Source organism: Corythoichthys intestinalis, chromosome 20 (assembly GCF_030265065.1).
Source record: "Corythoichthys intestinalis isolate RoL2023-P3 chromosome 20, ASM3026506v1, whole genome shotgun sequence".
Taxonomy (NCBI): domain Eukaryota; kingdom Metazoa; phylum Chordata; class Actinopteri; order Syngnathiformes; family Syngnathidae; genus Corythoichthys; species Corythoichthys intestinalis.
Genome location: NC_080414.1, coordinates 3,756,637 through 3,782,935, shown reverse-complemented (window position 1 = coordinate 3,782,935; position 26,299 = coordinate 3,756,637). Strand labels below are relative to the sequence as shown.

General features: G+C 39.6%; 1 protein-coding gene across 3 annotated transcripts in view; it reads left to right on the top strand.

Annotated features, from left to right (window-relative positions):
• The first annotated feature begins 437 nt into the window (after positions 1–437).
• Positions 438–26,299, top strand: part of pip4k2aa (phosphatidylinositol-5-phosphate 4-kinase, type II, alpha a) — a 67,248-nt gene continuing 41,386 nt past the window's right edge. For 2 of the 3 annotated variants that reach the window (XM_057824020.1, XM_057824019.1), the window contains exons 1-3: positions 438–1,476; positions 24,646–24,743; positions 24,859–24,955. In XM_057824020.1, the coding sequence (XP_057680003.1) occupies positions 1,336–1,476; positions 24,646–24,743; positions 24,859–24,955 (336 nt within the window). In that variant the 5' untranslated portion in view covers positions 438–1,335. The remainder of the gene's footprint in view (positions 1,477–24,645; positions 24,744–24,858; positions 24,956–26,299) is intronic. The other variant, XM_057824021.1, reaches the window with a different exon arrangement.

The following is a 26,299-nucleotide window of genomic DNA, read 5'->3' as shown; positions in this document are numbered from 1 at the left end:
GATTTACTGTATTCTCATTTGATTGTTCTTGGCCGTTTGTAGTGAAGCAATTTGGCCACTAGAGGGTCTATGTTCGCTACTTTAGAACACAAAACTCGACGCAATGTACTAATTGTTGAAAATATTAAATAGCCTCGTTTCTTTGTACTGACAATACTTGCCTTGTGTGTGTCATGCAGTACTGTCAGTTAAGCACTTCAGCCTGATTAAGGGCTGTTTGACAAATTACAGTGTACGGCTATAATGATTGCAACGGTATGAAGAAAAAGAATGATGCCCTCGATTACCTGCAGGTCATAAAATATTAGTAAAACACATTCACGATATTTGTTGTCATTATATGATCGACGTGTTGTGGATGTGCTAGGAGCCCAATTGACGAAGCAGAAGCCTGATCCCGGCCGGCGGGCAGCTAGGGGGGCTGCAGCGAATCAGGACGCAGCCCCTGCAAAGCCCAGGCTGCGTGAGTGTCAACTCCCCTCTGTCGAGCTGTCACTTGACAGCAGCGGTCCACATGAACGCGAGTGCAGCGCAGGGATTGAAATCGCCTGTCGACTTTACGTGAAAGACGTTGCCTTCGTTGCGTTCTCTGCGACATTAAAGGACGACAGCTTTGGCATCTCCGCGGACGGAGTACGAAATCGCAGGACGAAGGTTTTGGCCGCTAATGCTAGTAGCTAGCCAGCTAGCTTGCGGACTGATAGCAGGTGTACGGCGGCAGCCCGCTGGTGCGTTTATCTGGCCGGCGAAGGTCGGATGAGCTAACGTTAGCTGGCGGTCAAAAGTATCCTGTGAGTGCTTCGGCACAATTAAACTGTCCATTCGGTCGTTTTCTCGAGACAACGCGAACACTTCCGATGTCGTTTTATGCCGTGTTGTCCAGTATTCCACGCCTTTACGCTTCTATCGAGTTAACCTATATGGTTGCTAACTAGCATGCTGCCGCTATGCTAATGCCAGCTCAGTGAGGCTTCACGTCGTCGCAGGGTTGCGGAGTTCCACGGGCGAGCCGAGAGGGGGGAGAGGCGTGCTCGAGAATGCACACAGATGGACATGGTGGACTGTCAGGCGTAGGAGAACAAGAATATTAGCTTCAACATCGCACTTACCCCCGCCCCCCATTAGTCCTTGTTGAGATTGGTCCATATGGTTATAGACAGGCTGTGGTGGATATTAGATGAAGAAAGGGATTAGGACATTTTGACTAGAGAGTTGACTAAATGAATAGCACTGTTATCCACTGAGTCGTGAGTTGGTGGCCACTGTGCCAGTCAAGGGAAGAAATTCAGAAGATTAACCCCCGGACTACGTTACTGAAAACCAGCTTGCAAAACGATGGCTTCGGCGAGTAGTATTGCTACAGCCATTGCTAGCAAAACCAAGACTAAAAAGAAGCACTTCGTTGCCCAGAAAGTGAAGCTCTTCCGTTCCAGTGATCCTCAACTCAGCGTGGTTATGTGGGGAGTCAACCATTCGGTAAGTCTGACTTTATTTATAGTCTAATTATACATTAATGTCCATCCTATATGACAGGGGTCCTCAAATACAAATGTTGAAGGTCCACAATTTTTTTCATACAAGCATGGGTCCGTTTATTAATGTTGGTCAAGTACAAGGCAGGTCGAAGGTGGTAAAGGTGGTTCTCTTTTGACCAAACAAAAAAACAGTGCACATTCTGATTAAATAAAAATAACAAAACATTTTCTTGATTTAAAATAAAAATTAGGGCTGTCAAATGATTACAATGTTTAATCGAGTTAATTACAGCTTTAAAATGAATTAATCACAATTCAAACCATCTCTTAAATATGCCATATTTTTCTGTAAATTATTGTTGGAATGAAAAGATAAGACGGATATAAACATTCAACATACTGTACATAAGTACTGTATTTGATTATTATAACAATAAATCCATAAGATGGCATTAACATTATTTACATTCTTTCCGTGAAATGGATCCACGGATAGAAAGACTTGTAATTCTTAAAAGATAAATGTGAGTTTGTATATTGTGACTAAATATTGCCATCTAGTGTATTTGTTGAGCTAAACCAAATGTTTGAATACAGTTTGACCAAAGTCTGAGTATTATGTTGCATAGCTATTTTGATTGGGAATACCAGTTGTCTTTGCATTGAGCACTTTTCTTTTTGTGAACATTATTTTTTTGGAGGGATAGGAATATTATTTTTGTTGTGCTTTCAGTAAATGATACTGTAGCGACTTAACTGTTCTGCCCAAATGCATGATGGGAAGTTGGGCAACCATGACTGTCGGTGGTGTCTGCAGATGGTATATCTTCTCTGCGTTGTGTACAATACAGGGTGTTAAAAAAAGATCATCTCCTGCCATTCTTCCCCGTGTCGCTCGCCACAATAGTTATAATAGTTGTGGAAGAGATGTCAAAGCTTTTGCCAATAAATAGCAGGACCCCACTAAATGTCTGTATCCACTCCAATCGCCTGTCTCTGCTTCTTAGCTCTCAAAAGACGTAAAACGTCACCATTGTAGTCTGTTTGCGGCAATGCGTGAGTGGGTCGTTCCGCGCATGCATTAAATGCGTAAAATATTTTAACATGATTAATTTAAAAAATTAATTACCGCCCGTTAACGCAATAAATTTGACAGCCCTAATAAAAATACAACAACAACAAAAACATGCAAGTACAATGTTTACACATGGGGGGGCAACCGGGTATGTTGTCCCGGGCCTCAAGACCATAGGGGCCCTGAATGACCCTTAATTTATTTTACTTTACATTCACATTTTTTTTTTTTTTTTTTTTTTAATTTAAATCATTGTCTGATTAAATATTATGTTCTACTCAATATATACTTAAAAACTTAAACGTATTGAATATTTCAAATATATTTTTTCCCCTTTTTTGGACAAGAAAATAAATACAAACACTTTCAAAACAAACCATTACTACGTCACTGTAATTAAACGAATCCTCGATGCAGCAAAATTTGAGTCGAAGTTTTTTTTAATTGAATTACTCGGGTTAATCGATTAATTGTTGCAGCATAGGGCACAGTTCTATGCGTGGGTTGAATCATTTGTGTTTCGAACTGTTAATACTCATGGTTTCCTGTTGTGTACATGTAGGATAGATAAGCTGCAGGTTTGTGTCATGAGAGGCAGTGCATCTTCCAATGCCAGAGTCTCTGGCAGAGTGCTTATCTCTGCCCCTTCTTCCTTTTTTTGCATTGGGTTAATGGGTTTGTGTTTGCTGTTAGTGAAACATAACTATTGAAAGACAAATACGAAAGAAAACCGTTATGAAAACACACTTGTGTTCTGAAAACGATGTTATCTAGCCTGTAGAAAATCGCTCATTGATGTGTGATATGAATAGTGGCAATTTAAAAATGGCCAAGACAAGACGTTTTCCAAGTTCGTTACCGAGGGAACAAGCTCCATGCAGTTTTTCGAGTGCCCCTCCTGGCTTTGTTCATGCATAGACAATAGATTGTTTTTAGAAAAACAATCAACAATTGACAGAATTTGTGGTTCCATAAATTACAGTCCAGTAGGGCTGAACGATATTGGGAAAAAAACTGACATTGTGACTTTTTGGGGGTTTGCGATATGCAGTGGGACCTCAACATATGATCGCTTCGACACACTGTCTTTTCGATGTCTGACGTAAAATTTGGCTCGCTATTTGTTTGTATATCCGACGACATGCTCGAAATACAATTATTTATGACAGCGCAGCAGTGTCTTTGTTTACCCGCAAGACGGACACATGGCGGGTTTTCTTGTGAGTAAGGGTGCACGATATCCATTTTTTGAAACCGATATCGATAACTTTCTGCTCCTCAAAGCCGATACCGATAACCGGTAATAAATATATAATTTTCTAAATGTATATTCACCCGAGTTTTTGAACACCTGGAGGTTTTAAAAAAAAAAAAAAAAAAAAAACTAGTGGTGGATTCAACATAGATTTGCCTTTGACCTAACCAGATTTTTCATAATGACATGAAAATTATTATAATGAACAAAACAAAGACAATAACTGTCTTGACTTCAAATAAAGTGCAAATATTTATTTTTTCAAATACATATAATTTGAGTCAATCACAATCAATTAGTCAGTATAAGTGAAGATGTGTTTCCTGAACAATGAGCATTGTCATCAGACAAAAATATTTGGTGCTACAGGAGAGGAGACTGTTGTGGTCTTGGTCCATGAAACAACTTTCTTAACCTGGGAGACAGGTTAGGACAGCAAGCCTATCAATAACCAAAAGGCCTCTCAATAACTTACTAACTTATAACTAACACTGTAAAATGCAAACATTATATAGTAAGGTTCATCACTCGTTCCTCATAACAAAAATATGGTAGAACAAAAAGGATGAATGGCTTGCCTTATAATAATCAATATAAACGGCAGTGAGTGAACCCATTTTCAATAAAGTATGAGGTTTCTTCTCTGCATAGTACGAAATCCTACCAAGCATGCTGACAGGACTAACATTACACATCTATACTGTATGTTCGGCATGAAAACCTACGTGCCGTGCATGGTTGTCAATCGAAGTATGGAAGCGTGTGGCAATCTCATCATAATTTGCCGGTAAACATTCATCTGATGAGTGGTGGCGGCTTGGAATGATGAACCTGGCACCAAATGACAAAGTAGCCACCTGAATCCTAAGTTTTCGACAAGGGAAAAGGGTTGGTTGTCTTGCGCCATCATTTCGGTGATCATGTTTGTGATCGCTATAGCCCTCGGTCATCTTTGTGAAACTTTTCAAAGGCCTCATTTAATGGTTTAACCTGGGCTTATTAGCTTGCTTTGGAATGGCGTACCGCACGCATGCTATTTTTAGACCGTGACGTTGCATCGTAAAGCGGAAGTAAAGCCGAAGTGGGACATTATAGACCCGCCCTCGCATAGAAACAACGTAATTTGTGCTACTTTTTGCCGGTAATCTTTCAAAAACGAACATGCCGATCACGCATTGCTTTTTTGGAACTTGTAGAAACGACTCTAGACATTACTTCACATGAAGGATGTTTTCTTCATACGTTTCCGGAAACCAAAAACTCGGGAGGAAAAAATGTGAACAAATCAACTTGCGCGGACTTTTTAATACCAGCTCGGTGAATCCATTCACACTTCATATGCAAGTAAACATTTTGTTGGGTTGGCATGGTCTTTCAGAGGACAAAGAGGTAAGCCATTTTTATATTTTCAACTTATTTTTTTAGCGTAACGTTGTGCCGTACTGCTTCTGTCTGACAATGAATGACCTGAAAAGAATTACAATGGTATCTGACTGCCACTGTTACCGTTTCTGTTATATATATATATATATATAACTAGGTTATATATATATATACAGTGCCTTGCAAAAGTATTCAGCCCCCTTGAACCTTGCAGCCTTTCGCCACATTTCAGGCTTCAAACATAAAGATATGAAATTTAATTTTTTGTCAAGAATCAACAACAAGTGGGACACAATCGTGAAGTGGAACAACATTTATTGGATAATTTAAACTTTTTCAACAAATAAAAAACTGAAAAGTGGGGCGTGCAATATTATTCGGCCCCCTTGCGTTAATACTTTGTAGCGCTACCTAGGGCTGGGCGATATGGCCTTAAACATGTATCACGATAAATTGAGCAGATTTATCTCGATAACGATAAATGACGATAAATTCGCCCAAGCGGACTGTTATATAATTTGAAAATCTGAATCAATGCATGAAATACAGATTAACTATTTCTTGTTGATTTATTTACCAGCATTCAATTTGATATACTGTATTTAACAATTGTACATGCAGTCTAAACATTAAATTTATAAAAATTAGGGCTGTCAAAATTATCGCGTTAACTGGCGTTAATTAATTTTTTAAATTAATCACGTTAAAATATTTGACGCAATTAACGCACTTGCCCAGCTCAGACATATTTAAATGTCACTAGAGTGAAAGGCCCACCTGTTAATTGTGTTTTGCGGAGTTTTGCTGCCCTCTGCTGGCGTTTGGGTGCGACTGATTTTATAGTGTAAGTAATTATTGCCATCAACAATGGCGGGCTACTAGTTTATTTTTTGATTGAAAATTTAACAAATTTTATTAAAACGAAAATATTAAGAGGGGTTTTAATATAAAATTTCTATAACTGATTTAGAACTGATTTATTGTTATAATAAACAAATACAGTCCTTATGTACCGCATGTTGAAAATATATATCCATCTTGCGTCTTATCTTTCCATTCCAACAATAATTTAGAGAAAAATATGGCATATTATATAGATGGTTTGAATTGCGATTAATTACGATTAATTAATTTTTAAGCTGTAATTAACTCGATTAAAAATTTTAATCGTTTGACAGCCCTAATAAAAATGTATTGTAAGCAATAAGAATTCAAGTATGAACATTTATAACAGCGTGTATGACTTGAACAATGTACATTGTCAAAATCAATATGCCTGTGCAAACATGTAATTGTAACACAAATGACTTGCAGCTTGAACAGTACACTTCAAAAAGACAACTTATTGTTAATGGCTGCTGTGATATAATTATTACATACAAGTGTTTACTTTATGGTTTAAGGGTCCCCCCCCCCCCCCCCCCCAGTGCATTTTTTCATAAATGCACGCACAATAAAAATAGCTGGGGCCATTTCTCGGTCATTATAAGTTTCGCCGTTGGATTGTACTTTATGCAGAATTCTTTACCATCACAAAAGCTATCAGAGGAATCACACACACAGACAGATACAAAATAACGCCACATAGTAATTGCTAGATGCAGTCCGTGCCCACTCCACTCATTAAGTTCAGCCGTTTCGACCAGGTTAGAGCCTCTATCCGACTCCATAACGTTCATTTGTAGCGTTAGCCGCTAGCTAGCGTTAGCCTGGCTACCAGTAGAAAGCACTGAAAGCACCATCTCCGGAAATCGTGAGAACAAAGGAGGACAGCGGGTGAAAGCCCGTCTGGATGCCACCAAGAGTCTACTAAATGTCGGTTGAAAGTTTGGTGAACCTCCCTTAAGCCACACTCCATCACGTTTTGCTTGTAGCGTTAGCTGCTAGCGTTAGCTTACCGGGCTTTTGTTTGATTGGCTTCCTGATGATCACGTGACTCCCTACGTAAGCACATTCACTGCTTTCTTAAAGGGGAATGAACAGACGAACAACACAGAATCAAAGCGGGATGAAAAGACTATTTTCTTGTTTTATTAATTTACCGAATTTACCGACATGGTCAAAATTACGTCGGTCATCGTTAAGAATTTCGGTGACGGTAAATTTTCGGTTTACCGCCCTGCTCTAGCGCTACCTTTTGCTCCAATTACAGCTGCAAGTTGCTTGGGGTATGTTTCTATCAGTTTTGCACATCGAGAGACTGACATTCTTGCCCATTCTTCCTTGCAAAAGAGCTCGAGCTCAGTGAGGTTGGATGGAGAGTGTTTGTGAACAGCAGTCTTCAGTTCTTTCCACAGATTCTCGATTGGATTCAGGTCTGGACTTTGACTTGGCCATTCTAACACCTGGATACTTTTATTTTTGAACCATTCCATTGTAGATTTGGCTTTATGTTTTGGATCATTGTCCTGTTGGAAGATAAATCTCCGTCCCAGTCTCAGGTCTTGTGCAGATACCCACAGGTTTTCTTCCAGAATGTTCCTGTATTTGGCTGCATCCATCTTCGCGTCAATTTTAACCATCTTCCCTGTCCCTGCTGAAGAAAAGCAGGCCCAAACCATGATGCTGCCACCACCATGTTTGACAGTGGGGATGGTGTGTTCAGGTTGATGAGCTGTGTTGCTTTTACGCCAAACATATCGTTTTGCATTGTGGCCAAAAAGTTCAATTTTGGTTTCATCTGACCAGAGCACCTTCTTCCACATGTTTGGTGTGTCTCCCAGGTGGCTTGTGGCAAACTTTAAACGAGACTTTTTATGGATATCTTTGAGAAATGGCTTTCTTCTTGCCACTCTTCCATAAAGGCCAGATTTGTGCAGTGTACGACTGATTGTTGTCCTATGGACAGCATCTCCCACCTCAGCTGTAGATCTCTGCAGTTCATCCAGAGTGATCATGGGCCTCTTGGCTGCATCTCTGATCAGTTTTCTCCTTGTTTGAGAAAAAAGTTTGGAAGGACGGCCGGGTCTTGGTAGATTTGCAGTGGTCTGATGCTCCTTCCATTTCAATACGATGGCTTGCACAGTGCTCCTTGAGATGTTTAAAGCTTGGGAAATCTTTTTGTATCCAAATCCGGCTTTAAACTTCTCCACAACAGTATCTCGGACCTGCCTGGTGTGTTCCTTGGTTTTCATAATGCTCTCTGCACTTTAAACAGAACCCTGAGACTATCACAGAGCAGGTGCATTTATACGGAGACTTGATTACACACAGTTGGATTCTATTTATCATCATCGGTCATTTAGGACAACATTGGATCATTCAGAGATGCTCACTGAACTTCTGGAGTGAGTTTGCTGCACTGAAAGTAAAGGGGCCGAATAATATTGCACGCCCCACTTTTCAGTTTTTTATTTGTTAAAAAAGCTTAAATTATCCAATAAATGTTGTTCCACTTCACGATTGTGTCCCACTTGTTGTTGATTCTTGACAAAAAAATTAAATTTCATATCTTTATGTTTGAAGCCTGAAATGTGGCGAAAGGTTGCAAGATTCAAGGGGGCCGAATACTTTTGCAAGGCACTGTATATAGACTAGGTTATATACTGTATATATAAAACAACTTTAGTAAGGAGGAAGTGTAAATAAATTATAGAATTAAGATTTGTTATCAATGAAAAAATTAAAAGTGTTCGTTGGCTGTCACTGAGTAGCATTTGCGATCGCTATTCAAAGATAACTGTGGGGCAGTTTACATGGAGACTCTGCGACACAAAGACTGAGTTGCGGACTCGCCTCGCGTGCATATGGTGTCGGCGAAGACGGAAGGCGAAGACGAAAAATTCTGAATCCTGCTTCCAAAGTGGAAGAATCCGATTTCGAGGGTCGCAGCGCGTTCATATGAATGAAAACCGCGTTCGCTTCGATGACGTAGGGACTCGCACCCGCACCCGTACGTCACTTTGGGCATGCGCAGTCTCAGCTACTAAACATTCACAACAACAAACATGGCGGAACTTTGGCTTGTCCTTTGTGTAGTGCGCCAAATGTTTGCGTTGTTGTACCTTTTGAGGCAGCTTTATAATCCAACGTTGCGCGTAGTAAAAGTTCTACTTCCTCATCCATCCAAACCAAAAAAACGCGTGGCAGTGGTCGCCATGGCTATCAGTGTGCGGATATGCTGTTTCCGGTCTGTGGAGGTTGTTGTCAAGGAAGTGCGTCATTGGCTGCCCCCTTGTAAAACTACACTGCCCACTAGGGCCCGGCATTAAAATACTACATCGTTTTCACGCGGAACTGCGACATCGTTCGAATGGAAACGGAAACATGAAACCATATAGATGCTAATGTGAAATTTTTCGTCTTCTCGGAGAGTCCCCGTGTAAACTGCCCCTAAATTACCCCCAAGAATGGTCAGAGACGTAGGACAACAAGAGGATATATAAGAAAGACAGGGCTGATGGTAAAGGATAGCTTGTTGAAACAGGAGAATGTCCTTTGTCAGTCGCGTCGATGAAAAAGCTAAGGCTATGCTTAGGTCGGCTCGTTTTTTTAATCTTTTTCAGCCTTCGACACTCAAGCCATCTCTTTAACTGAACATTTTTATGTTCTTCCACATCTTTGCCAGTGAATTTGGCACCAGGCACATCATTTTCGGAGAGAATTAGTAGCTTTAGCTCTGTAAACATCTCCTTTGTACACGATTTCCATTCATTTCCTATTAGGGACAAACGGTGGCTTGTCCCTACTTAGCAACAGTAGCTAATGTCATGAATATTAATGAGCGGAAGTGACGTGTTGCTTGCGGTACGTCATTGGATGGGCAGCTTCATTCGCAGCTTGCGCGTGCGTGCACCCTCATATTCTTTTAAAACACCATCAAAGCGATTGTCATCTTAAGTGGCTTATTAAGATGTTTCTTGCCAGCCATGCGGCATACTTGAGCGTGACGTCACAGGAAGGGAGCGCATCATACGACATACGATCATTTCAACTTACAAACAAGGTCCTGGAACAAATTAACTTCGTATGTAGAGGTACCTCTGTATTGCAATATTAAAACTAGAAGAATTTTCACCAGATGACTTGAATAGCTCTGTTTGGGAAGACTTTGGTGGATTACTATGACCACATTAGATTCATTAGAGATGTCCCAATCTGACCACATAATCAGAAATCGGGCCAATCGGGCCATTTTTCCTAGAATCAGAATCTGGTGAAAAGGGTCGAGGTTTTAATTACGAAAAAAATGTTTTTCTGCTTCACGCCTATACCGCCTCTCACCCTCCTGCCTGCTAAACAGTGGGACCAAACTGTTTTCATTGGTCACCAGTGCAGCTGGTTTTGTACTTAAAGCGCACATTACAATGGCAATGTTCAAACGATGTCCAGGTCCTGAAAAAGCAAAGCAGCCCCACACCACTACTATCGCATATGCTTGTCGCTACGATGTTCTTTTTCTGAAATGTTCAGTTACATTTATGTTACACGTTTAAAGACACACATAAAACATTCCCCCAAAAGTCTTGGAATAATTCACATGTCTTTTTGCAGAAATAGTCAGTTTTTGTCAACAGGAGTTTTAGCCTTAGAACTGCCAGGGATTCCAATCTGTCAGACTTGTGAGGGTTTCAATTGTGCATAGTCCTCTTATGGTGAATCGACAGATGTTTTCTATGAGAATTATGTTCAGGCTCTGGCTGGGATTTTGAAACCTTTATTTTCCCCTATTGTGTTTAGATCTGTCCTTGAAATGTGTTTTCAGGTCTCTCAAAAGTGATGTTTGGTCACAATTCTGAAAGTAATTTTGGTGAAAAAAATACAACTGAAATATGACGCGTTTGTTGGTTTCATCCACTGTATATTTCTGTCACTAAGTTATGAAATAACAATCACCTTAGTTCATGTATTTGTTGTATGGGGAAGTGGTTGGCTAGAACTATTAGAAAGATGGGCTCCTTACTAGACCACATGTTCCATTTTTTCATTTTTGTTTTGAACAAATCCATGATAATGCAAAAAGTAGGATTTCCTCAAGACTTGGCCTTGACAACGGTCTTAGAAAAAATTTTTTTTTTCCTCGGGAGAGTTGAAAAGGCCAGCATAATTATAGAACTACGCCGTTAAACATCCCGGCTTCACCGGCTAGTGCAACAATTTCATTTTAAACTACTTGTCATATTAGTGGTTGGTTTTGCATAGCTCGCCTTGACATTCGAGTTCTGGTTTTGCTTGTCTGTTGCAAGAGTCCCAGCAGGTTTGATTTTATTTAAACTGGTGCAACTAGCATTTGCACTTGGCGTTCTGCTTAATTTTAACTCTGGGAACTGTAGGTATTATTACAGCACAAGTAAAACTGGTTTTGTTAATTTATAAGTTGGCCTATTGACAGTCTTTCCCTGAGTGTAAATAAATAATAGAGGAAAGTACGTCTGTATGACAGGTACGGTAAATTTTTAAGAGGGATGGAAAATTTTGGAAAATCATCTGTAGTAGTATGAAAAAGTATCTGAACCTTCTGGAATTTCTCACATTACTGCATGAAATCACCATCAAATGTGATCTGATCTGTCAAAATCACACAGATGAAAAAAAAAGTGCTTTAACTAAAACCACCAAAATATTTTGACAGCGCAAGTTATTAGCAATTGTTTCTACAAAATGGATAAGCGACAAGACTTTTGTCAGGGACTGTATGTTTGATTGGTTTTAGTTAAAGCAGACACCGTTTTTACATCTGTGTGATTTTGACAATGATTTGATGCTGATTTCATGCAAAAATGTGAGAAATTCCAAAAGCTTCAGATACTGTTTCATACCACTGTACTTGTGACACCCCCCCCCCCCCCCACAAGTATGAATTAGAAAATATGTGATTTTTTTTTTTTTTTATGCGTCCTTTCATGTATTTTCCCAAACAACACAAGACTTTTTCAAAGTTCGCTCCGTGCAGTTTCTTGAGTGCCGCTCTAGTTTAAATCTTGTCTTTGTTCATGCATAGACAATAGATTTTTGTTTTAGAAAAACAATCAACAAGCATCATCTCAGTGCACCATAACATCAACTCAGATGATACTTTTATAAGTATTAAAAAAATAAATCAACACAAACTGTTAGATTTTAAAATACAGTGGTACCTCTACATACGATCACTTCGACACACGATCTTTTCGACATCCGACGTAAAATTTGAGCCGCCATTTGTTTCTACATCCGACGAGTTGCTCGAAATACGACGACATGACAGCACTGCAAACGAACGCACGGTGGATTTTCTTGTGTGAGAAATCAACACAGTTTTCAAAAAAAGTTGATACAGTTGGAGAAACAAGGAAAAAAGTGATGCTTACCTTTGAAATGAAGATGCAAGTTATAGAAGAATATGAGCTTGGGGTGCGCGTCCCTGAACTGGCTCAACAATACAGCTCCATGGTCCTCTTCCGACCACCGTTCGCCACTATTTATAAGTTAAGGTGACAATTATTATTGTGGTAACATTGCCAAGGAAATCGCCAGCTTCGTCACGTTTTTATCATTTATTTAAGAACTTATCCAACACAAAACGCCCATTGTCTTAAGCAGTTGACTGCTCTCAAGAAAACGAAAGTATTATCTCTACCGCACCGACCTATCTCACTGAGACGTCAGCTTCGCGGTGCGTTCAGGGACAGTAAAAAGTGTCCGCCATATTAGAATCCGATTCGTTACATTATTTACAGGAATAATTATTAATTATTCTTCTTATTATTATATTATTCTGAATTATTTATTTATAACTTATTTGTTTTTCTATGTTTAATTGCCATTTGTAACAGTGCCAGCAGTATTTATTAAGAATTTAGTGTATGTTTTTAGGCTTTGGAACGAATTAATGGAATTATAATGTATTCCTATGGGAAAATCCTGCTCGACATACGACCATTTCGACTTACAAACAAGGTCCTGGAACGAATTAAATTCGTATGTAGAGGTACCACTGTACTGTGGTCTTTCGCTGTTGCATCACATTCTTTTGTCTTTGTGTCCATACCTCTGGCATTAAAACAATATGAATCGTGAACTGTCAAAGCAAATTTTCCTTAATGTAATTTTCCTTGTGTTGGGATTTCAAGTGACAGGACACTATGAAGGACTGATGAGGAATGTCAACCTTAGAATGCACCAGAAACGGGAACATGCGCACACATGTGAACTTGCATACATAGCTTAGTGAAATGTAACCTTCAACCCCACCTGCCTATTGAAGGTTATCAATCAAAATTCAATTTGACTCCCCCGAAAAACGAGTCAGATTTTTTCTGAAAGAAAAAAAAATGTCAAGAAGATGTGAAAAGAATAACTTCATTTTATGATCCATTTGGCACATTCATGTTTTTGTGCTTACCCGTTTCATTTTTGCTTCTGCATATAATAATCTCTTTGGTTCTTTTCAATTCAGGTGGTAGAGACTACCGTAGGTTGTACTTACACATTTGCTACCACTCATTCTATTTTTATCCGAGTCCTCATTAAGTCTGAACCCTGTGGTTATGAACAGAAGGATGCATAAATCCTCATTGACACAACTGTATTTTCTATCGAGTAGGAGAAAAAACTGCATATGGAAAGTCATACTCACCGAATTGTCTAATTTAGAAATGATTTGAGCAATTATTGTACGAGTTGAGCTCTGTATTGACAATGAGGGATCACAGGTCTGATTTTAAAAATACAATTTGACATTGTGCAAATGAAATGGCCTTCAGACATGCATTTTTGTGCTCATGGATAAGCCTTATTAATGATTTTCATTAACGCAAGTAGAGGTCGACCGATACCAAATGTCGATATCTGAAAAAAAAAAATTCAGATTGCAGATATCCAAAGCCGATTTTGTAAGCCGATATTTGAGGCAGATATACATTTTTTAAAAGCAACACTAAGTAACTTCAACTTTTGTAAAATATTTTCATAACTTTTGTGATTATATGTCGGCTGGCAACTAGTTGAACGACACCTCTTTTATATTTTGAGGGGGTCTGTATTGCTCTCACCGGCACTAATTAACTTTGAGAAGGGTGGCAGGAACCCGGACACACACGGGGAAAAAAATGGAAAAAGACGGAAGTCTATACGAACGCTTTCGCGCAAATTCTGCAAAGGTGGTAGAGCAACAAAGAGACAAAAAGTTTAGTCCGAGGAGACAAAAAAAAAACACCAAAAGGGAGGCTACCAGGATAATAAACATTGGCCCAGATTTCACTCACTTTTTTGAGGGAAAAACTACAAAGGTAAATAAGAAAGCCCTCAAAGCCAGTGTCCTTGTTGCTAAACTTGTTGCTAAATTCAAAAAGTCCCACACTTTGGCAGAGAAATTAATACTACCTGCCTGCAAAGTAATTGTCAGCGAGATGCTCGGCCCTGATGCTGTTAAAGATTTTGTTAAAGTCCCCCTGCCTGATAAGTCCGAGGTTTTCAAGCCTAACTGCGATTAAAAAATAAATAAAAACAGAGAGACAAAGAGCTGTTGAAGAAGAGCTTCGTATGCATCTTTCTTCAATTCCAGCCAGGATATCGGCTTTGTTCATCTAAACCGGCTCAAGTCACACTGAGTTAGATTAAATATTGTGAAATTATTGTATAATTAAATATACTGTACAGGAAGTAATTTTGGAACATTTTTGGTTTGTGGTGTGTCGCGACACTGTTTCCTATGCAAAAACGTGCCGTGACTCTGAAAAGGTTGAAGAACACTGATCTAAGAATCGGAAATTTCTAGAGGTGGGAATCTTTGGGCACCTAACGATACTATTACGATTCAGAGGCTATGATTCCGTTATAAATCGATTATTGATGACAACCCCTCCCCCCCGCTATTAGCTGCTTTTAATGTTTTGTATATGTTACAAAAAAATGTAAAAAAATAAAATAAAATAAAAAGCCTCGCAGGCTTAAATAAACGACTATTTCATTATCAAGTTAACAGTACCAATCGGTAAATAAAATGCTCAAGTCCCCATTCTGTATCAGCAGCTTTAAACTACATTCAATTAATTTAATGTTGTGAATCAACCGTTAAAGTTGTTAAAATTGCTCCCATTATTCTATAATTTCCCTTTTGTCTACTTTCGACATGTGAAAGTTTTAAAACTATTTTAAAGACAGATTCAAGTCAATATTTTACCAATTTAGGAGTATTTTAGATAGAAAGTTAATTAGGTTTGCTTGGAAGGTTCGCTACAACAGCCTTGCAGGGAAGTCTATTGCTTTAAGATGGCGGCTGTTTACTAACGCCCGCATCTAGCTTTCTGTACATTGCATCTAGTCCAGTATAAATATGATATCTACTGTGCCAGTATGTGGACGTACTTTGTAGCAGCTGTCTGCAGCAGTCAGGTATGTTGTTGTTTTTTTTATCTCACGGCATGAGTTGAGCTAGAGCCGTGAGTTAAGCATTGGCATTACCCGAGGGGCCGGGTAATGACAAGCATGATGTTTAGCTACTCTCGCACCGTTCCTCATTGCGTCCCGAAGACCGCGCGGCGCGCTGAGTGTGTCTTACTTCCGCTTTACTTGACATATTTCAATAATCGGAATTTGGATGTTTGTGAATCGTTCTCGAATCTTCCACGGCCGAATCGCGAATAAGAATCGGAAATTTCGCACACCTCTAGAAATCTCGCACACCTCTAATGCTTACGCTACGAGTTACAATTAGAGTGTAAGGATCACTCAGGTAACACCTTAAAAGGCGAAAGCAACATTGCATATTCTCTCATGCAAGATTTAAAAAAAATCGTACAATATTTACGAAACAGGCAAGCCTGAAGCTTCCTGTAGCCTGCCTTCAAGCTCCTGCAAGGTCCTTCCGGGGTCCTACCGCCAGTCAGCAGCGGCCACGGTTGCCCACACTGATGCCCAATCAAAATCCTTTTTTATCTGTTTGATTTTTTTGTTAATCGGCAGATGGCTAATATTGAAAAAAGGTCCATATATTGGCGTGATATACTGTATCAGTCAACCTCTAAACACAAGCATATAGTAATAGTGGCCAATTCTGTGTTTTAGAGCTCAAGTGAGCCGTGTGGCTGTCTGAACTTGTTAACATGGTGCCTAAATGAATTGTAATAGCTTGCGGACGCAATAGTAGTCACTGACTATGCAGGCTCCAGGGCCCAAGAGTAAAGTGGTTTCAAGAGAATTTGAGGAAAAATACCTAGATAACTCAAGCAGCAATTCTTTCCTCTCTTGGGAATATTTCGTTTTCTAACCTCTTTCACGTGTTTGCCAATATAAGCCGTAGTGTTTCAACTGTGCTTAATGTGGTTATTTTGTTTAATTGTCTCTTACGATTGTCAGGTTCGCCATTCATAATAATCGGGGCAATGATGTAATAGACATAAATAATCGATGTAAGGTTAAGTCCACACTCGCATCAAATGCAATTATCCTGTGACCTTTTGAAGCAGTCTCTGTGTTAAATGTCAAATCTCCTTTCAGTCGGGTCTCCAAATGTTAAATATCATTGTCATTTTTTCACTCAAAGGAATAATACTCATGCACATGCAGGAAGCAGGTTAATCTTTTTCAGTATGTGTATGTTAAAGACCAAATGTGAAGTAATTTCATAACATGCCAAATAGGGTCATAATTAAAGTAATTAAACATTGTCCAACAAAAAAAAGCATGAAAAAATAATTTATATGTTGTATATTTGACAAAATAATCGCGTTTCCGAAGTTCGAGCCTTAAAGGGGACGAACCCGGAAGTGATACGTCACACCGAGAACAGCGATGGCAGCGCTCCATACGGCCGCCATACAAAGCCCTTCAAACAAAGATTCAAACAGCGATATAAGCGATAGATCAAGCGCAAGGGAGGAGATCCAAGTTTTTGAAGAGTTGGAGGAAGAAGAGGAGGTTGGAATTTTATATTGGCCCTAGCATTTGTTAGCCAGACACTAATCAGGATGCAAACAATGTGCCTAGACTACCTGACATGGAATGGAGACAAGACCCATCGAGATTACAAGATTGGTAAGATATAGGCTGTTATTATTTTCATGATTTGAAGATGCAGGCATTTGCACATAATTTTATGTTTTTGTCTATCTGATGACATTGTTTAAAAAAATAATAATCAGACTTCATGTTTATTTTGGCAGATCCGGCAGCTCTCGTGCATATAAAATAATAATATAAAAACGTTGGGGGGAAAGAAGGAGATGAGTCGTTGATGGCTTTCTCCACTTTATTGTGGCAACAATAAGAAAACAAAATAATAGCGGACTGCCGCCACATTCGACCGCAAAGTTTTGCTTCTCGCTCATCTCCCCCTCGCCTCCTACTACTCACAGCTCTCCAGTCCCAGCGTCTCTTAAACGGATCGTGCATAGTATCTTGTTATGAGCTTTTTGTTGACAAAGGTATCGAACACACGACGTGCTGACAACTTTGTTTCTTTACTAACACATGGAGCTAACAGTAAGAACACAGCTTGGGGCTCTCGGCAGGCTGTGCGGAGCGATAGATAGAGCCTGTGCCTCTCTATCACACTCCCGCGTCACGTGACCAAAACAGGAGTAACGTTGCGTGCACTTCAGGGTGCCTCGCAAAACATTATATCAGAATATTACACGCAGTTAGGACATTACAGTATAAAATAATAATATGCATAAATTCATTTACACAACAAATCCCATCAATTGAATATGAACAATATGAAAGAGTCGGAGATTTGTTGGTGCACTGAGAAGCTGGACCAACAAATCACACTCCTGACATTTAAAAACAAAAAATAAAAAACTTGAAATTTGCGGCATCTTGGGAGCAAGCAGCCAGGATCAAACGGTATTTCAACATGCCAAAAAGACTGTTGCATTTACTCTTTTTTCAAAAAGAAGGAAGATGGTTCAAAACGAGTCAGAAAAGCACATAGAAAAGAAAGAAAAAAAGGAAAGCCCCACAGCATGGCAAGTGGGCATTTGCATTTTGTTTTCAGCACCATTTTCTGCATAATGTAATGTCCGTAACTGTGTGCAGGCCCGTGATGGGGCCACTGGACAGCAGAGTGGTGATGTAGCGGGAAGTGAGGAGAAGAGTGCGGCGTGAGAGCGAAGTTGGCGGTCGCATGTTGCAGAAGTCCGCTGTTATTTTTGTAATTTGTTATTTAACTGTTGCCACAATAAAGTGAAGGAAGCCATCATTTACTCCTATCCTTTCTATTTCCCTATTCGGGCTATAACAATATGTTCCGGGACCTGTCCACGTGCCCTTATCCCTGCGCTGTCATATGTACTTTGCGTTCCGGCACCTTACGATTTACAAATTAAGCACTGTTCCACAACAGTTGGCAGCTCTGCTTGACAAAGTCATCAGTCATCTATCCAAAAATCACACTTTTTTGCAAATCCTTGATCATAAGCAGACCGGTTGAAGAAGCAGTTATCTTCGAAGTCTTTGTAGCAGAGAACACGACTCGATGATGGTGTGAAATTCATTCGCTTAGCGCGACCAAAAGATGTCAATTTACGTGCCCTGCTATCCTTTAGCCACTCATACAACTTTTCTTTAGATTGAGAACAATACATCGCCACACACCGCCGTGGCATCTTACCGAGAAGCAATGCAACAATACTGTGTGTATGGCGGACTTCAGTTCTCGGCGTGACGTCATTTCCGAAGATTGTCGAAGAAAAGCATTTTCGTTGTCAAGGGCGTTGCTATGGGTTTAACAAAGAATCTGGAAGGGTTGCGTTAAAAAAAATAACAAAATATGCTTATAATTGTTTAGCCATTGATATTATTCAAAAACATGGTTGGCCAACCTTACTAGGCTTGTCGCGATAACAAATTTTAGTGTGGAATAATTATTCTCATAAATTATTGCGATATGCGATATTATTGCGGCCGCCCCAATTTTTTTTTTACCAATTTACAATAACACAGTGAGAATACAGTATATATTAGTGGATCAAGTACACCCATTTAAAGTGATAAATATTTACTCTTAAATTCAAAACTAAAAATAATAGACGATGCCTCTTAAGTAAAAAACAACAATATTGATACCGCACAGAAACGCAGAATAAATAAAATGTGTTTTTAAAAAAAATGTTTTTTTTTAAATCGCACTTAATAATTTAATCATTTAGGCAAATGAAAACTTTTCCCGTCATAGCTTCTACAATGGTGTTCCATAGGGATGCAACGATACAGTTAAGTCATGGTTTGGTACGATTTTTGATCCGGGGGACACGAGTTTCGATCCGATTCAATACATTTAATGCTCTGTTTAAAAAAAAAAAAAAAAAAACTTATTTTTTGTTTCGTTTTTTTATTTGTTTGTTAGTTTTTTTGCTAACGAGCAAAAATTAAATTGCCATCATATAAAAATGCATTTTAGTGCATAATATTTATGTGCTTACTTCTTACTGATCTGAAAATATTTTGTATAAAAGTGCTGAGAACAATCTTTACTGTTTGTAAAGTGAGGCAGGGCACACTGTTGATTGCTACAGCTATCTTATATGCTAGGTTTACTACATGAGCAAGACATCCTATTTGTGGTCCGAATCCATCTGTGTCACGTACTGAATTAACAATATTTGCAATATTATCTATAGTCACTGGTATGGATTGATTTGGCCTCCTTAACTTCCATTCAGTCATGACAGTTTAGAATTCATCGATGTAGTATATGGACTACGTGTCCCATAATAACTCTGGGCTCACGTAGCCAATGGCATGGAACGTAGCACATCTAGTTTGCCATTTCATGATATCTAGTGTGTGCGCGCATTAAAAAAGTTAGCAAGCGCCGCTGAAGTCACGTCTGCTCATTACTACACAGCACCAGCATATGACAATCGACTTTCATAAACAATTACATTCAGCTGTTTGTTGTCAAAGCGAGGTTGTTCGTAGCAGCCAAGTCGGTAACAATGTTTTGGCGGACTTCGTTGTAAATATCCGGCGTTGTGCAGAAAAATAGCCGCCCAGCGTGAAATAACAGTTAGGTAACGAGGAATCCTAACTTTTAACAGCACGTCTGCCGCACGCGCGCACACATGTGCACGCGAGGCGATAAATCGCGGCGGAAAAATTACCGCCTACATTTTTATTTATCGCGCGATAAATGGAATTATTGCATATTGCGACAGGCTTAAACCTTACTTCACATTTTATCTTTAAAGCATTTGGCCAAAGTTAGGAAACTAATGGAATGTTATGAAGACCAGTTAGTCATACATCATGTTTTAATCATGTGGCTGTCATGTAATGGTTTAAATACAGAACAAATTTTCAGAATTTATGTTTTAAAAAGTGATTCTGTGTCAGTCTAGAACAGAAGTGTACTGTTTGTCATTATTTTAGGGAAGTTCTCATTTTCTAATTTCTCCGGGAAACATTCCTCCCCATGCTAGTATTTAATTCGTGTGTAATTGTTCCTTTTTATAACACTGCGTACTATAGACTCTTTCAAGGACACAAACTTTAAAGTATTTTTCCACCAATTAATGGCTATTAAGTTCTCCATTTCAACTTTCTGTCTTCTGTCAACACTACTTGTCTTGTCATCAGCTAAGAGCGAGTCATCATTTTGACCATGTTCAGAGATAACACTGCCATGCTGCTGACAGAGCACTCTGCCTCACTCGCTTCCTGTCCAATGGAGCAATAGCACATACTTTCTTCACTCTGGGCCGGAAAACTAGTTTGCATCACCATGGAGACAAACAGGACGTGGTGGTATGAAATTTGTCCGCAAGTGTGGTAGTTGTATAACAGTAAACTACCCTGTAGGCATCAGAATGAATGAGGTTGATCAGAATGGGAAATATGATAGGCTTGCTAAAAACAATCGCTGTAGATGTGCACTGATAGACTGCTTGCTAATACTTACAATGCATTCCCAGGGGAAACCTTCAAAAAGTTGTAGCTGGTAACGGTAGAACACTAGCACTAATTAGCAAACATACCTATGCTTTTAAACTTAACAGTCATCTGCGAGCAGTACATACTATAGTCCTTCTTTAAAAAATGGCATATTGTGGTAAAGTGAATTATTTTCTGTAATGTACTGATAAACATTACTACTTTCATATATTTTAAAATCATTACACAAAACTGAAGTAGTTCAAGCCTTTTATTGTTTTAATATTGATGATTTTGGCAAAAAAGTGAAGAAAAACCAAAAATCCCTATCACAAAAAAATAGCATATTTCATCCGACCAATACAAAAAAAGTGTTTTTTAATACAAAAAAAGTCAACTTGACCTGGGGAATGCGGTACCTGTAGCCCATTTCCAGCACACGCCTGTGCACGGTGGCTCTGGATGTTTCTACTCCAGACTCAGTCCACTGTTTCTGCAGGTCCCCCAAGGTCTGGAATCGGCCCTTCTCCACAATCTTTCTCAGGGTGCGTGCGGTCACCTCTTCTGGTTGTGCAGCGTTTCCTGCCACACATTTTCCTTCCCACTGAGGTGCCTTGATACAGCACTCTGGGAACAGCCTATTAACTCAGAAATTTCTTTCGGTGTCTTAGCCTCTTGCTTGAGGGTGTCAATGATGGTCGGTTTTGAGTATTGAACCAGGCTGGAAGTTTTTAAAAGCCTCATTAATCTTTTGCAGGGGTTTTGAGTTAATTCATTGATTCAGATGATTAGATTACTAGCTTCTTTAGCGTACCTTTTCATGATACGCTAATTTTTGAGATAGGGATTTTGGGTTTTTGTTGACTTTTTTTCCAAAATCATGAATATTAAAACAATAAAAGGCTTGAACTACTTCAGCTGTGTGTAATGAATCTAAAATTTATGAAAGTCTAATGTTTATCAGTACATCACAGAAAATAATTAACTTTATCACAATATGCTAATTTTTTGAGAAGGACCAGTATTTTGCATTCAATTTCAGGACCAACACCTCTTTCTGCATCAGCATCAATGCAAACTGTGCAGTTAAGGATATTTTGGGGAGTGGTTTAAGGAAACCACGAACCTAGTGTTAACCAAAAATGTAAGTACAGGTAGTCCCTGGGTTACAGCGTACTCAATTTACAGTGCTGGCCAAAAGTATTGGCACCCCTGCAATTCTGTTAGCTAATGCTCAATTTCTCCCAGGAAATGATTGCAATTAAAAAAGCTTTGGTAGTAATATCTTCATTTATTTAGCTTGCAATAAAAAAAAAAAAAGAATGGAAAAAGAAAATTAAATCATTATCATTTACACAAAACTCCAAATGTGGGCCGGACAAAAAGTATTTGCACCCTCAGACTAATACTTGGTAACACAACCTTTAGACAAAATAACTGCAAACAACCGCTTCCGGTATCCATCAATGAGTTTCTTACAATGCTCTGCTGGAATTTTAGACCACTCTTCTTTGGCCAACTGCTCCAGGTCTCGTGAGATTTGAAGGGTGCCTTCTCCAAAGTGCCATTATCACATCGCTTCAGGTCTGGACTCATTGCTGGCCACTTTAGAAGTCTCCAGTGCTTTCTCTCAAACCATTTTCTATTGCTTTTTGAAGTGTTTTGAGTCATTGTCCTGCTGGAAGACCCATGACCTCTGCGGGAGACACATCTTTCTTACACTGGGCCCTATATTATGCTGCAAAATTTGTTGGTACAGTAGTCTTCAGACTTCATAATGCCATGCACACGGTCAAGCAGTCCAGTGCCAGAGAAAGCAAAGCAACCCCAAAACATCAGGGAACCTCCACCATGTTTGACTACGGGGACCGTGTTCTTTTCTTTGAAGGCCTCATTTTTTTTCCCATGTAAACTCTATGTTCATGCCTTTTCCCAAAAAGCTCTACTTTTGTCTCATCTGGCCAGAGAATATTCTTCCAAAACGTTTTTAGCTTTCTCAGGTAAGTTTTGGCAAACTCCAGCCTGGCTTTTGTATGTCTCTGGGTCACAAGTGGGGTCTTCCTGGGTATCCTACCATAGAGTTCCTTTTCATTCAGACGCTGACAGATAGTACGGGTTGACACTGTTGTATTCTCAAACTGCAGGACAGCTTGAGCACAATCTTTCGTTGAAGTCTCTCGTCAATTTTTCTTTTCCGTCCACGTCTAGGGTGCCAATACTTTTGTATTTTTGGAGTTTTGTGTAAAATATTTTTTTTTTCATTCTCTTTTGTGTTTTTTCATGGCAAGCAAAATTAATGAAAACATTACTACCAAAGCATTTGTAATTGCAACCAGTTTCTGGGAGGAACTGAGCATTATCTGACAGAATTTCAGGGGTGTTAATACTTTTGATCAGCAGTGTATTTTGACTGGATGTTACCTGCTACGGCGGGGGACCCTGCCCTGCCCTGGGCTTGGTGGGCTGCTGGGGGCCCCGTGGCGTGCCGTGTCGGCTGGGGGGCTGCGGTGGCGGCTCGTGGCCCAGGTGGGCAGACGGGGTTGGGGATGGGTGTGGAGTTGGTGGTGCATCACCTCTTGCCATCCCCGAGGGCCGGTAGATGGGCACGCTGGATTCCGGGGGGGGGGGGCAAGGGCTCCTTTGCTGGGCTGCGGGAGGAGGGATGGGCTGCGCTGAGCCCCCCCGGAACTCGTTCGTAACCCCTGTAGTCCATTTTTTAACTTGCATTTGTCAGTTTTGTTATTAGGACTTATTAGAACATTCATTGTTCAAGTGTCCTTACAGATGTGTGTGCCTGTTAAATACAAGGAGGCATTGTAAGTTGCTGTATGACGTCGCCACCCTCATTACCCAAAATGCATCTGATGCAGTAACATCACTTTGTCGTGCCTGTTACACCAGTCCGCAAAGGCAAACCCGCCACCTTCTTATTGCTGTGCTCCACACATATAAGTTTGTTGCGTCAGATGGCACAAAATTGAAACACTTCACATACATAGTGTATGTAAATTCTTTAAAATGACACCAATATTATTGAAACTGGTTAGGTAATAAAGCAGCGGTGGGCAAACTATTCCACAAAGGGCCGCAGTGGGTGCGGGTTTTTGTTCATACCCATCATGAGGACAGCCTTTCACCATTCTGGTTTCTTACAAGTGCAATCAGTTGATTGCAGTCAGGTGCTTCTTGGTTCCACTGAAACCTCATTGGTTAAACTGTCTGTGCTGAATCAGTTGCAACAAAGACCAGGACCCACTGCGGCCCTCGAGGACTGGTTTGCCGACCCCTGTAATAAAGGAACATTTTTAAATGTCCTAAAGATTGTTGCTTTGAGGTCCATTTAGTCCACATTATAACAGAGATTGGTGCAATCGAAAGTTATTAATAGAAACAAGAGTCCTGCCAACCTCTTCATGCCAAAGCCAACAACAAACGTGCCATCACACATGGTTGTTTTTTAAGCGATTTTCTGAGTCATAAATGTCTGATCTAATGATTGCAGCAGTGTGTTGAAAGCTGGTTTTACGTGATGATTTCTGCAGTCACATTCCAATACTTAAAAGCATCATTTTTTTTTGCAGCTTTGCACACGGATCATCATGTATGTAATCTCTGCAATGTTGAAGTTACTCTCATTGGTCTCTCCTTTGTTTTTCCTGCAGATAAATGAGTTAAGCCATGTTCAGATTCCCATCATGCTCATGCCAGATGACTTCAAGGCGTATTCCAAGATAAAAGTGGACAACCATCTATTCAATAAGTAAGATCTTTTGGGAGTGTGTATATTATTATCCTGTTAGTAATGTTATACTTGGTATTGGACCAGAGGTTGATTTCATAAATGTGTGGTTACTTTCTGGTTTTTCCTTGTGCAGAGAAAACATGCCTAGCCATTTCAAGTTCAAGGAGTACTGCCCCCTGGTGTTTCGAAACCTCAGGGAGAGGTTTGGCATTGATGACCAAGATTTCTTGGTAGGAAAATGTCCTTGAATTTCACAGATTTGAAAAAACGTCTTTGCCAAATGTCTGATTTCAGTTGCCGCACACGCCAGACTCTTTGCTACTTTTGACTTCTATCATTCTGATATCATTTGCCATCAGTTGAGGTAAAGCATCTTGTGCAATAATACTAATTACTTGAAAATCAAACATAACTGACTCCTAGACTTCATTACTATTGACGTGGCACTTGCGTAACGCCTTATCAGAGGGGGCCGAGCTTCATTTAGCAATAGCCACGCTCATGTGGTATTTAAGCTTGGATTTACTTACGATTGGATTTAACTACGAAAGCTGTACCGCTCACAAACAGGAAGGATTGTCTCAGGAGTGATTTGTTCGAGGATTTAAGGTAAATATTTTTCGTACCATGCATGCGTGATTGAAGCATTTATTCGCAGGAATTTTCTTCCTTGTTTACACATGGAGGCAGCTAATTTTCATAACTGACCAGCCTCATAGTTTACTTTTAACCAAGAATCGAGACTGTTTTACATCCATATCTATGAAGAATTCGGGGATTTAAGCATTTATTCACAAGAATTTTTTGCCAGAAAAGCTCCTTTTACGCCAGGCGGCCTCTAGCCTCATTTGCTAACATAGTAGCATTGTACTTCCTCAATGTACGTAAAATAAACGCTAACTGCAAGGTTTCTTTGCTTTTAACCAAGAATTGAGGCTGTTTTACATCCATATCTATAAAGAATTCGGGGATTTAAGCATTTATTCACAAGAATTTTTGCCAGAAAAGCTCCTTTTACGCCAGGCGGCCGCTAGCCTCATTCGCTAACATAGTAGCAATGTACTTCATCAATATACGAAAAATAAACGCGAACTGCACGGTTTCTTTGCTTTTAACCAAGAATCGAGACTGTTTTGTGTCCATATCTATGAAGAATTCGGGCATTTAAGCATTTATTCACAAGACTTTTCACCAGAAAAGCTGTCTGTATGCCAGGCAGGCGCTAGCCTCTTTCGCTAACATAGTAGCATAGCACTTTGTCAATGTACGTAAAATAAACACTAACTGCACGGTTTCTTTGGTTTTAGCCAAAAATGGAGAATGTTTTACGTCCATATCTATCAAGAATTTGGGGATTTACGCATTTATTGACAAGAATTTTCGCTAGAAAAGCTGTTTACGCCAGGTGGCCGCTAGCCTCATTTGTTAACAGTATAAAGTTTATTATGATAATAAAGGGCTATTCTGTTCTATAATAAGTTGTGATTGTATATAGAATTTATTAATAATCTATTTACTAGAGCTGTCAAATGATTAAAATTTTTAATCGCGTTAATTACAGCCAAAATGAATTA